Source organism: Acanthochromis polyacanthus, chromosome 3 (assembly GCF_021347895.1).
Source record: "Acanthochromis polyacanthus isolate Apoly-LR-REF ecotype Palm Island chromosome 3, KAUST_Apoly_ChrSc, whole genome shotgun sequence".
NCBI lineage: Eukaryota > Metazoa > Chordata > Actinopteri > Pomacentridae > Acanthochromis > Acanthochromis polyacanthus.
In genome coordinates, this window is record NC_067115.1 from 44,300,251 (window position 1) to 44,314,510 (window position 14,260).

General features: G+C 40.8%; 1 protein-coding gene across 5 annotated transcripts in view; it reads right to left on the bottom strand.

Annotated features, from left to right (window-relative positions):
* Positions 1-14,260, bottom strand: part of LOC110968699 (uncharacterized) — a 30,099-nt gene that overhangs the window by 15,257 nt on the left and 582 nt on the right. For 4 of the 5 annotated variants that reach the window (XR_007941046.1, XR_007941047.1, XR_007941045.1 and 1 more), the window contains exons 2-5: positions 9,486-9,890; positions 3,456-3,590; positions 656-706; positions 317-382 (exon numbers count right to left, since the gene is read on the bottom strand). Coding sequence is in view for 1 of the 5 variants with exons in the window: in XM_051946015.1 (XP_051801975.1) it covers positions 317-382; positions 656-706; positions 3,456-3,590; positions 9,486-9,890 (657 nt within the window). In the remaining 4 variants the exon portion in view is untranslated. Of the gene's footprint in view, positions 1-316; positions 383-655; positions 707-3,455; positions 3,591-3,683; positions 4,019-9,485; positions 9,891-14,260 lie in introns of those variants that run through there. The other variant, XR_007941048.1, reaches the window with a different exon arrangement.

Below are 14,260 nucleotides of genomic sequence, written 5' to 3' on the forward strand. Positions count from 1 at the left end.
GTGGGGAAAGTTTTAGATGGCACCCAAACCAAAAGCCATAAGTAAATTTCAGGAATTTTGGGTTTAAAATTTACTGGTACAGTCAACGTTTTTGTTGGTTGGGTGACCACCTTTAAATCTGCAAAACATCTGTAGCTTATATAGAGTTTAAACCCTGAACATTCTATCCATGTGCTATGATAATTTATCTAACCGCAAACGACCACGGTGCGATAGTCTGTTTCCATCATTACTGTGTGAAAAGCTAAATGGAAAAACCACATAAAGTGCATAAAGTATCTGCATAAAGTTATGACTTTGTGTGTGTTTGTGTTACCAGGATAGGACAGTCTCTTGTCTCCATCGCTGTTTTTAACTGTAGTTTTCCCTCGATGGTAAGACACTGGCAGAGACACAAATAGGCGAGAAATTTACATTAAAATATTAACCTTCCAGACATACAGGTCTAGTTTTATCTAAATGACAAGCATTACATAAACGAGGTGATATAGTGTCTTTAAATAGCAGTGAACTGACTCAAAGAAACGCTACAGACTGTGTGTTCATGTTAATTAAGGATCATGGAAGCCAGTGCAGCATTATGGGAAAAGAGATGAGAGGCTTTGGGTGACACAACATTAATGAGAGGAAAGAGTTAAGAGTGAGTCTGACTTACCACTGTGACTCTGTGTCGGTCCAATCCAGCGGTTTTGTCTTCGGTCTGAGACTGAAAACAATTTGCACAGAAACCGATCAGCATCAGCTCCACGTATAATTCATTTCAGTTACAGTGATTAGCAGCAAACTCTTATGTTGGAAAATGAAATCTTGGAAAATGTTGTGCACCTTTTCAGATGTCGTGTATTTTGTAGGGTGTAGGTTTGTCAGTCTGACATTGATGAAATTAAAGGTTCAACTCATCCACTTTAGAAGAAGAAATGTTTGTCTACCTACCTTCAGTCATGTTCATTTATTTTGTGCATTCATTGCAGGGAAGACAGTAGAGACAGATGAGGTTTACATGCAACAACTCCCAATCCAGACCAAACTGGACTGGTTGTGTTGTAATTAAACGGTAACCTACCAGGATATGTGACCATCTAAACAGAAATAGTAAGTTTTCAGTCTGGATTTAGACATAGTACACAAACAGCGCTGGTGAAAGTCACCAAAGATCGTCTTATAGCCTTAAAACAAGGACTTTTACATTTGTCTGACTGAATCTCATTGCTGCACTTAAGAATATTGATCACAAAATATTATTCCAGAGAGCAGAAAATGACACTGGGATTTAATTTGCCACACTGGGCTGGTTTAAATCATATTCATCGGATAGATTTCAGTTTGTTCATATCAGCAGTGATTCTGGTATTGTGGGCACAGATGGAACAAGCAGCTACAAACTCCCAGGTGTCAGTCTCCATGGACGGCCACCAGAACATTCATTGCAGGACTTCCAGGGACTTACGTGGAGCTCCTGGGTGGCAGATCACCCAAAGGAGTGGTCCACTATAGAACCTGGGAGCGAATGGATTCTGAAACGAACAACAGAATCCAGGAGGCCCGTTACCTGGATCGGGTTGTTGTACCAGGATTCGTAAGACTCGGGACTCCACCTCCCTAATGAGGGAGGCAACCAAGCAGGTCTTCAGCAGAATCAGCTCACAGGTTTTTCCTTGGCTGAGAATTGTCTGGATAAGGCATCGAGTTTGATATTTACGGGATCCAGGCCTGTACCGCAGAGAAAAGTTGAATCACCTGAAGACCAAGGTCCAGTGAGCTTTGCAGGCATCTAGTCTTTTAGAAGATCACACTTACTTCAGTTTTCTGTGGTCGGTCCAGACAACGAAAGATTCTTCTGCACCCTCTGAACAATGAATCCCCTCCTCCAGGGACAGCTTTACCGCCAACAGCTTCTGATTGTCCACATTATTTCACTGGGTGGGACAGAGGCAGCGAGAAAAGAAGGCACATGGGTGTAGATTTAGGTCTGACGGAGGATACTGAGAAAGGACAGAACCCAGTCCTGTGTCCAAAGCATCCACCTCCACAACAAACTGCAGGCTAGGATCAGGTTGAACCAAGATGAGGGCAGGAATGAAATGATGCTTGAGGTGTTGGAATGCTTGATCTGCTTCTGGGGTCCAGAGGAAAGGCCTGGAGGTGGAGGTAAAGGCTGTAAGTGGGGCAGTCATCTTGCTGTAGTCACTGATGAAGCAGCAATAGAAGTTTGCAAAGAACTTCTGCAGTTGTTTGTGGTTCTCTGGCAGTGTCCAGTCCTGTACTGTGGAGAGCTTCTGAGGGTCCATCCTGACTTCCCCAGGGGAGATAATGTCATCATGTAGCCGAGGAAGGACACCGTAAAGGCGTGGAAGTCGCATTTCATGCTTCTTAAGAGCGCGTTCTACGACTTGAAGGTAGAGTGTGTTCTTTGAGGATGTCATCCAGGTAAACGAAGACAAACCTGTTCATCATGTCCCACAGGATGTCGTTGATTAGACTCTGGAAGACTGCAGATGCGTTGGTTAGTCCAAAGGGAATGACCAGGTGCTCAACATGTTCCAGAGGTGTGTTGAAGGCCCTGTTGAAGGCCGTCTTCCACTCACCCCCCTCTCTGATCCAGATGGGGTGATAACCGTGGTGGAGGTCCAGTTTGGTGAAGACCGTGGCACCATGCCGCAGAAAGGATAGGTATTCATTCAGTCCATAGTAGCCGATACCAGGGCGAAGAGAACCATCCTTCTTATCCACAAAGAAGAATCCAGAGCCAACAGGTGAAGAAGAAGAAGGTCTGATTATGCCAGCAGTGAGGGAATCTCTAACGTTGGTCTTCTTAGCAGTTTGTTCTGACTTGGCTGGTGGGCTGAGTGGCTTCCAGGAATCAGGCGAATAAAACAGTCATGTAGGCAGAAAGAGGGCAAGGAGAGAGCATCCCCTTCACTGAACACTGAGGCTAGGTCTGGATATTCCATTCCATCTATTGTGTCAGAATGACAGAACCCTTTGGATTTGCGACTCGGACTTTCTTGGACATAATTTTTAATCTAATGATTCTTCATCTAAAAATGTTAGTCTTCAGGTTCACAAATACAGATTGCATGCAAATGTGTGTGTGTGTGTGTGTGTGTGTGTGTGTGTGTGTGTGTGTTTGTGTGTGGTCAGGTGCTGGCTATACTTGTGGGGGCCAAATGTCCCTACAACTGTAGGAAAACCGAAAAAAATGTCACTTGTGGGGACCTCATTTCGGTCCCCACAAGTTTAAACAGTGTTTTCTTGGCCATGTTGTTGTTACTGAAAAAAGTAAAAGTGCAAAAACGTTTCTTTAGGGTTAGCCATTGTTTTGGTTAAGGTTAGGGTTTGGTTAAGGGTAAGGGTTAGGGTAAGGGTTAGGGGTTAGATATGAAAGGGAGTCAATGGTAAGTCCCCACCGGTATAGATAAACAAACATGTGTGTGTGTGTGTGTGTGTGTACTCACATCTTCTCTGCAGGGCTTGGACGGTGGGTTTAGTGAAGCGGATCAGTAACAGGATCAGCAGCACACAGCAGAGCAAACCTGTCACCACTTTGTAGGACTTCAGCTCTCCTCGTACATCTGGTATTATCTCAGCTGCTGCACACACAGACACACACACACACACAGTCAGAAGTCATGATTTCCATCACCACATGACAACAGTTCAGTTCTGTACGGTTGTGTTCTCACCATGTGTTCCTCACAGTTTGAATACCTAACAGACTGGAAGTTGAATTTAATGCCTGATATTATTCTGAGTCTGAATCATCGTAATTTTAGATGAGGTACAGCCTGATTTTAATCAGAATTCTGCTCATGTTAAATACTTTCATTATATAGAACTCCTAGGAGCTCCTGGAGAAATCAGCTGGATTTCTTTTTAAGGTTCTTGAAGACGTTTCATTCCAGAGGCTTCTTCAGTTCTGACCGACTAAAGGCTGGGTTATACGGGGTTATACTTGCCACACGAACGAGCCATATGGAAATCTGTGTGAGAGACCGTGTGTGCATTTATACTCCGTGCGGCGTCTGCTCCCAAACTGCAGGAGGCAAACACACGTCTGCCTGGTCTACTCTAGTACTAAACTACAGCAGAAGTAGTTTTCCATTGTTTACACCACTTACAACACGGCATTTTACCAAATAGTTGCATTTCAGCAGTTGGTTTTAATTTCACACATGAATTGTTCACAACGCAGGTGTCACGTTAATCTCTGTGTGATGAATCGTATAAGTTCCCATATTTCTAGACTTCTAGACGAGTAGGTCCTGGCTAGGGATGGTTCGATCCGATCCGCTGGATCGATATCGAGTCCGATCCACCAAAATGACTGGCTCGAGCATCGGAGTTTTATATTAGAACTAGGGATGTGCGCGACTGGTCATTTAATCGTTTAACCGCCTACTCGTTTATTAAACGTTTAGTATTTTACTAGTCGGTTAAACGCTGCATTAAGCATCATGCTCCTTGTTCTTTGTGCCTCTGCATCAGCTTCTGTGTAAACAGGCTGAGCAGCCAGGGAGAGAATTGCCCCTCCTCCCCTCCCCTCACACGCACACAGAGCAGGGGGCGGTGGACCTCCAGATGACACGTTCATTTCTCCAAACCTACACCGCCTGTCCGTTCACTCCCCCCCCGCCGCCACACAGTCACGCTTCACGGCCCCCAGTCCCGACCGGGCGCCGCCATGCAGCTCTATGCTCATCCCGTCTGGGCTACCTGGTTGATCCTGCCAGTAGCATATGCTTGTCTCTTTTTTCAACCCCCGCTATCCCCCTCATCATTAGCGGTGTTTTGACCACTCCAGCTACACCCACCACGTCCCTTCCTGCCCCCCCAAAGCAAAGCATCGGCTCCAGTATGTGCTGCTTGGACTGTCATGGCGCACCGACCCGCTGCCGTTACGCACAGACGCAGCGGCACTTTCTGTCTCAGTGGACGACTGAACATCTTCATCAGAGGGTGAATATTCCTCTTCAGAATATGAGTAAGCCATTACTTGACAAAGTACTTTGTCAGCGTTGAGCAGACCTCTCGGTACGGTGAGTTTTCTCACTCTAAAATGTGCCGTCTTGCGCTCTGATACGCTCCGACGGCGAGTCTCGTCTCCTCGGTTTTCAAACTCTGTAAACTCCAAAACTTTGAATGAAAACACGCCCACAACTGATGCTCAGATTGAAGTTCCAGATGTCCGCCATCTCCTGGTGTACAGTACATGAGGCACACGAGGCAGTATATTTGAAGCTGTGGCTTGTTATGTTCAGCAATGTTGCTTGTGGCAATATTGCGACTTTGGCGCTTAAAGGGTTAAATTACAAGTTTTCCGAACCGACTAGTCGCTAATTTTATTGGCGACTAGTCGGTTCGGAAATTAGTCGAAATTCCCATCCCTAATTAGAACTCGTTCGATCCGATCCATAAGCCCAATCTGTCTCATATATCCTCATCTTCACTTTTCACAACAACACAGACGAGCTGTTGCCATGGTTGCCATGTGCCCGTGTTTTCGTCAAGTGAGCAGAGAGTGAATAGAAGCCTGGAGAGCTGTGGTCATCTCTTCCATGTGGAACGGAGGAGAAAAGTAAAATAACTGAGTGCAACGTTTGCAAAATGAGTGTCTCAAGGGGTGGCAGCAAAACTGGACATTTTAACACAACGAACTTAATAAAGCATCTGCAGAAGCATCATGGAAAGCAGTACGGAGACTTTTACAGGCGAAAGTGAACCCCGGCAGCCATCGTTGCAGGAAGCACTACAGAAGAGTAAAAACTCACTCCAACGCCAAAATATAACAGAGAAAATTGTCAAGTTCATTTTTCTGGATGACCAACCACCTTGTGTGGTGGAAAATGTGGATTGTTGTAGTATTTTCGCGTGAACGTGTGCGCCTCACGTTTCACTCTGTGGCCACTTGACGGCTTTTCTGTTGCACGTTTACTGTTTTTTGTTGTTGTTCGGGTTAAATGTGATTAGGTAGCGAACTGTGGACATGTTTTCGTGCTAAATATGATGAGGTGACAGGTCTCTCCTCTTCTCATCCGCACAGTGTCTAAATGGCATCAGAAGGAGATCCTACGCTGCTCTCTGCTTCATTAGCATGAGAACGTTAGGACAGGGTTTAATCCCCATTTATTGTTTATATTCCATCAGTGTTGTACACGTGTCAATAAAATAATTGTTCACTGTGTTTTACATTCAGTACAACATCAGCGGCTGCATGCAAAAGAAGAAAGACACCAGATTGCACTGTCACTGTTTACCCTTGTTTTTTATGAAGGTAAATTTGTTTCTTTATTCTTCAGTCAAAAAAAAGTTGCTCCAATCACAAAACATGTTTTCAATCAGAAAAAACTTCACTTCAATCAAAAAAACGGAACGTAGGACGGCCGGAATTACAGATAAGTCGTGACTCTCTGCAGATGTTGCTGGATGCCTCCTTACCACTGGGTCGTTTAGCAGAAACGCATGGCATTTCACGATCGACCACCTACAGAAGGATGAAGGAACATGACATGTCAGTCAGATCATGCTATTCTGACATTTCAGATGAGTTAGATCAGAAAGTCAGAGCCATTAAGGCAAGCATGGGAGGAACAGTATCCTGTGCTAGATGTGAGCTGAGCGCTGCAGTCAGCTCTTGCAGACCATCAACCAGCTCTGCAGGAACTTCCAAATACTGTGCACCAGCTCAAGCAAACTGCAACTCTTGATTGCATACAAACAGGAGGTACTCCAAATCAATAGGTACTCTGTTGATGACAGAGCCCAACCTATCCCTTAACCTCACTAAATACTGTTGTGCCATTGGATGCCTGCAATGAGATATTAATCCACTGCGTTATTATAACGTGTTTAACAGTGTTTATATAGCCTATAATATGAAGTGTGCTGAGGGCATTGTACTCACAGTAAATTCAGTATCGTGGATACTACAATGCAGCTGCAGCTGGTGGTGGAATAAGTAGTGGCCTGCGCCTCCAACCACAGATGCAGAGTCAGCCGCACAAACATACGACTATAGAAAAGACTGACTTCCCCGCACACAAGTCGCTTCTTCTGGAGAGAGATTCGTCATTGGTGTGGACACCTGTCACTCAAACATGCCCGACCAATGGAGAAGCATCCGCCCACTGTGGGATGTTTGTGTCAAAATGATTCAATCGCAAAAAACAGGCTTCAAAATTTTTTCACTTCGATCGGAAAAAAAGGTGTTTGAATGCCAAAACAAAGTCGAAACACTCCGAACACTTTTTTATTTGCTTTGATTGAAAATAATTTTCTTGATTGAAGTTATATCTTTTGTGATTGAGTAATAAAGAAACAAACGTCCTACTCATTTTATGGCTCAAATCCAAAAATATGACTTCAATCAGAAAATATATTTTCAGTCAAATAAAAACTGAATTCAATAATGAAAACATTTCAATCAAAGAAAAAACGTGTTCGAATGCATTTGTTTTTAGTCTCAAATATTTTTTCTATTGGGAAAACGTTTTCTTCTTAGAATTTTTTTTATTATTATTGAAGTGACCTTTTTTTTATTGAAAACATTTTTTGAGGTTGGGGCTGCTTTTGTTTTCATTGAGTAATAAAGAAACAAATGTCCTACCCATAATATGGCTCAAATCCAAAAATATGACTTCAATCAAAAAATGTATTTTCAACACAAAAAAAATTCTATCAAAGAAAAAACGTGTTTCTATGCAATTTTTTGGGTCTCAAATATTTTTTGCGTTTGAACAAGTTTTTTCTTTGATTGAAAACGTTTTTTTTATTGAAGTGAAGTTTTTTCTGATTGAAAACATGTTTTGCGATTGGAGCAACTTTTTTTTCGATTGAAGAATAAAGAAACAAATTTACCTTCATAGTTTTTCTGTTTTTGTTTTGGTGTATAGCCTACATTTTTATTGTTCTGATTGTGTGTCTTGAGAAGCCATGTGTAACTTACTGAGTCCTACCTACACTGTTCTAGTGGGGATGCTATTATTTTATGTTAATTCATAAACTATTTATTGCAGCCTTGCAATACCATTGAGGTGTAATGTGACTTTTCTGTTTATACACTGGGATTATTTAGTTTAATTTAAATATGTGCACCAAGTTGCAGTTTTATTTCAAACATCTGAATGGTGCAGCTGGCTCTGTTGTGTTTACAAATGCTGTTAAAAGCGATGTGAGCTTTAAGTTTTAATAAAGCCACAGCAGTTACACAGAACTTGTTGTCACATGTTTTCCTTCTTTCTTTAGGGGACCAGAACAGCTGTTGTACAATGAACGTGGTGTTTTTAGACGTCAGTGTCAAGCAAATTACATCCATGTATTATTAACAACTTTTACAACGACAAACAGAATCATATTGGTATCGGATTGGTATCGGCCGATCATGAAGGCTGCAGTATCGGTATCGGTATCGGTATCGGATGTGAAACAGTGGTATCGAGCCATCCCTGGTCCTGGTCCTCTGCCATGTTTTTCTGTGCGTCTCCGTCCGCTTTGGTTAGAAAAATGTGGAGGTGAGCGGAGCAGAAATTTTCCGCACAAAAAGGCTGCTCGAGGGGACGCACGAACCTCATGGAAGCAGTAAGCATCAGACAAGCTCAATGGAGAGTTCCAGAATCTACAGTCCCTCCATGGTCCACTACCCACCAGGACTCACCTGTCTCCAGGTGTGAACAGCTGGGAAACCTGGTGTTCACCACACAGTAATAATGATGGTGGAGCTGCTAGTTCAGACAAGAAAGGATGTGAATCTGCAAAGTCAGGAGATGTTTCTGATGGTGAAGCTTTCTGAGGAGAAACCTTGAGATGTTTGAAAAGTGGAGCCATAGATTCCTCTGTTAGAGATGGTTTTTACAGGTTGACACAGGCCGCTTCCTTCACTCGTTGACATTGCTGTCCTCATAGGAATATCCTTCATCCTTCAGATGCAGACGAACTGCTGAGTCTTGTCCTGAAGATGCACTTGTGGAGTTTTTGTAGTTGTCTATCTCTCCTATGTACAGGTCTGTGTATCTTCACAGCATTGGACTGCATACACAACATTAGTGTTTTATCCTTGGGGTGAACCAGTTTTTGTCTCTTTAAGTGGTACTGGGTATGAAGAAAATCCTTGTGAGGTTTTCCGATCTTCCGTATAGTTATGGGATCAGAATGCTGTTTGTTTTGTGTTGTGTTTTCCAGATCTTCTTTTATTGATTCGATGAAGGTCCAGGTGTTGTAGTCACAGCTCCTCAGTGCTTTCCTAATGTGGGAATGCTGCTTCTCATTTCCTCTGCATTGAAGGGAACATTCCCAGTCCAGTGCTTTAAGGTCTGCCTGGACTACTTTGCTTTGGAGAGGTTCAGTGTTTAGTGGATGAACGGTGGTGTTTCACCCTAGAGCTAAATCAAGGGGTGCATCTTCAGCTAACTCATCTCAAAGCATGAAAACATGAAACAGGACATGAAACTCACTTTGACAAACATCCACAGACAAACAGACGGTACACCAACCTCTGCATCCGACCACCAGCGTCTCACAGAGAACTTCTCTGGCCGATCCCTTCTCAGTGATGTTAAAACCTTTCGCTACTTTCGGACTACTGTGAAATTCTGGCCGACCTTGACAATCTTTCATGGCCCGACAAACTTTTTCCAGAATTTTCTTCAGGTTATCTTTTTGACTGTGACACACAGGTAAGGAGGAGCTGTTGGAGGGTAGCTGTAGGATCAGGCTGACGTTTCCTTCACATCTCTTTGTCCAAATGACAGTGAGGAGACCCAGGACAGGTTCAGGGCTGCTGGAGGGGACGGTGGGAAGAGCACTGGGGGCAGTAGAATCCGTGAGGTTCACGCTGGTCATCAAAGCATGCGTAACATTGTCTTCAGTGTTTGCCTCAACTGCTGGTAGTTGCGTTTCTGGGGGACAGAAATCAAACAGTATGGAGAACAGATCAACACACAGGATCAAAACAATCAACAACTCTGAGAGAAGTACGTGTCGTTTGATTCAGTCATCTCCTAACATGTCAGTTCTCTAATACACATCTACATGTACCGATAAATGGTGCATATAATTCTACTATTATTGTCTTTTTGCGTGTTCAATGTATTTATGTATCTGTTCTTCTGTGTTATGGATGTTTCTGGAGGAAACAAAGAAAAGTATAACTGAACAAAAACAAACCTGTAATATTTAATCAGCAGTAATGTGACCCTCAGACGGACTCTAGACTCAGAATAAAGCTGCTGTTCTGCTCTATTAAATGGAAAATACACCTAGAACTGAAACAGACAGTGTTTTACTTGGAAAAAGACAAAAACGAGACAAAATATTACAAAACTGAGACGCAAAAGCGAGAAACAAAATGACAGAAAGTGAGACAAACGACAGGAAACAAAACAAAAAGAGAGAAAAACTAGACAAAAAAGTTACAAAGTGATGAAAAAGTGGACAAACGACAAAAATGACAAAATGGCAATAATGACACACAAAACAATGAATAAAGCAAAACACAAAATGACAAAAATAAGACAAAAAAACACAAGCGAGACGGATAGGAAACACAAAATGACAAAAACATGAGACAACAGAAGTCAGGCAAAAAAGACAAAAAACAACAAAATCAAGATAAAATATTACAAAAATGAGACACAAAATGACAAAACAAGAGATAAACGACACAAAACAAAACAAAAAAGAGACAAAAAGTTACAAAGGGACAAAGAAATGAGTAAAGGCACAAAATGACAAAAAAACGAGAAAAAACATCGAATTAAGCAGAACGCAAAATGACAAAAATAAGACAAAAAAACACAAGCGAGACAAAAAGGAAACCCAAAACGACAAAAGAACAATCTGATGTGTTCCCTCTTTCTGTGAATAAAAATGCAAAACATCTACTTTCTGTTCAAATCAGCTGTTTTCTGTTTTATTTACTTATTTTCAATGATGCTTTTTATTATTTCCTCCAGAAAGATCCGTAACACAGAAGAGCAGAGACACACAAATACACTGAAGAAATGATGATAATAACAGAATTATATGCAGCATTTATAGGTTCATATTAGAGGACGTGACAAGTGAGGAGATGACTGAATAAATAAAGGACAGACAGGCAGGAAAACAAACAGAAACAACGATTCTGTTCCCTTCTAAACTAAAAGTGACTGATCTGCCCAAACGGGTCAGAGCAAAGCCTTCAGAATCTGTTCTTCATGTCACTAGTTCATGGGTTTGTTTGCTCACATCTCAGTTGACTCTGATATTCTGTTCTTACTTTCTCTTCACTTTGCTTCTGTGTTCCAAATGTGCAGCCGCATGCGTTTGTTCGATTGCAGGAAGTGATAAAATAAATGCAACAATGTGTGATTTTCACGTTTCTGCAGGATGGAGTGCTGCTTGTTGTTACTACGCACTTCATTACGGTGGGGTAGGGGACGGAGCTGCACTCTGAGCAGCTGTTTAGGACTAAAACCAGCAAATACTAACACTGAAGAAGTGAGAGTGTTGTTTTAGGTAACAGAGAAATGAAGAAAGGCTTAAAGATGCCTAAAGTTTGAGGGAGAATTCACAGACATGAATTAGCTTCTTCTTTTTTACAGAACTGCACACTGTAGGCGTTGTAAGTAAAGTTCGAGTGCAGCTTTGTCTGTCCAGAGATGAATCTGTCCCGTCCTGACTGGTTCTCTCACATACGGAACCAAACAAAATGCCAAAATTAAACCATTTCTTTTGAACAAACTGTGCTGTTTCATCAGAAAAACGAACCAAATCGGTGCTTAAAACTGCCACATTTCATCAAAATCAATTAATTCTGGAGGTCTCCAAAAATAAAAAAGGAGTTCTGCCCTCCGTGGCCCTAGTATGAAGATGACCTGGGATAAATTACGGATTCTGCTCGTATTATTCGACTTTATTTTTGCCTAAAAGACGATCTGTGCAGTCAGGAAGTGTGGCTTCGTGTTAGCCTGTTAACCCTGAAAAACCCACCAACGTCAGCTCATTTTTACTGTATAAGTTACTTCTCCACTGAGTTACCAGGAAAAATGAGAGCAGAACGAGCAAAAATGTGATGACAGCCACCATCCACAGCGCTGGTTTACCGATCAGTACGGCTCAGTGTGTGAATGTTAGTCTACATGTTTAATGTGTTAAAGCGATTCATTAAAGCTCAGGTTTCTGCTGGCTACAAGATGGAGTTTAAAAAGACAAACCAAGGCCTGGAAGTGGTGCTTTCAAAGGATGCAGCAGTGTTCGTACCAGCAAATACCCATGCAGGCCGACTTTAAAAGGAGATTTCAGATTCTATTTTTAAATTCAACTCCTGATAAACCTTAACAGATGGACTCGGTCAATAAAGGAACCAGCAGGGTTTAGATGTTTCTGTTCCTGAGCACGATGCAACTGAAAGTCACCTTATATTTGATAGAGCTTCATCAGGTTATTAGAAAAAACCTGAATATTTAATCAGCAGTAATGTGACGAGCTCTAGACCCAGAATAAAGCTGCTGTTCTGCTCTGTTAAATGGAAAACACAACTGGAGCTGAAACAGACAGTATTTTACTCTGAAAAAGACTCAAAGCAACAAAAACAAGACAAAATATTACAAAACTGAGAGAAACAAAATGACACGACATGAAACAAAACAAAAAGAGACAAAAATATTAGAGAACAAAGTTACAAAGTGATAAAAAATGATAAAGGAGAGAAACAAAAAGCGGCACACAAAATAAGGAATAAAGCAAAAACACAAAATCACAAAAATAAGAAAAACACAAGCGAGACTTAAAGGAAACACAAAACGACTAAAACATGAGACAAACGACAAAAGTCAGACAAAAAACGACAAAAACAAAACTAAATGTTACAAAAATTAGGCACAAAATGACAAAAAATTTGACAAACGACACAATACAAAACAAAAAAGAGACATTTGTTTTATTTCTGTCCCTGTGTAGTTCGGTTCTGGATGTCTGTTCAAACGTGGTTAAAGTCTTTGGGTCTCAGTTTTGAGCTTACACCTGTGAACATTATGCTTGGTGTTTTTCAACATAACTGTCCACTGTTTGTGAATACAGTTTGACTGTTGGGCAAAATATTTATTTTTAAAGTTGAAAATATTTCAAATTTATCTTTAAAACATTTTAAAAATAAGATTTTCTATCAATATAATCTAGAAAGAATAATTGGTACTAATAAAAATAAATTAGCTGAACACAAGAAAAAATGGAATATTTGCTTTACCGATACAGAGATGCAACATTTTCAACTTGTATGATGGAGTTCTGTTTTGTTTTGTTTTTGTTGTTGTTTTTTCATTTTGTTTTTGTTGTGTTATGTTTATGTTTTATTTATTTAATTTCCTTAATTGCTGGGTATGGTTATTGTTGTTATTATTAACGTCTGATGTTGTGATGATTCTTTTGTTATCATTATTATTATTGTTGTTATCATTATTATTATTATCATTATAATCTTTATTTGTTTTTTTTTGCTTTTTTTCTTTTTTAAAATCCCATTAATGTTATGAATGGTCATGGTAATGTTGGTGACGATGATGATTTAGACAGGAACAGGGTTCTGAATATGAAATACAGCCTGGTGGTATGAATGATGAGTGTGTGGTGTGTGTGTGCATATGGTGGGGGGGTGGTGGGAAGTCTGTGTTTTGCTGTGTATCATTTTGTATGTTTGTTTAATAAAGAGAGAAAATTAAAAAATTTTATTAGAAAAAAACAAAAAAAACAAAAAAGAGACAAAAAAACAAACGAAAAAGTTAGAAAGCGACAAAAGAATGGATAAACGACAAAAACGAGACAAAAAATAACAAAATGACAAAAGCGGCACACAAACAGCAAATAGAAGAGAACACAAAATGGCAAAAATGAGACAAAAACCACAAGTGAGACGGAAAGGAAACACAAAAAGATAAAAACATGAAAACGACAAAAACATGAGATGAAAGTCAGACAAAAAAGACAAAAAACAACAAAAAACATGACAAAGTATTGCAAAAATGAGACACAAAACGACAAAAGAACAAAGAACAATCTAGTGTTTTACTTTCTGATCCAAACAACTTGTCATGGTCTAGAAATGATTTTAAATTTATAGTTTTACTAATTTACAATCTGCATTAATGTCTTCTCTGTAATTTTTACACTTTGAGGGCCGGATTGGACCCTCTGGAGGACCACTTTTGGACCACGGGCCTCATGGTGGACACCCCTGTATTCTAGATCTGTCAGTAAGGTAGAAGCTCGCTGACTGTAACACTTTTCAATC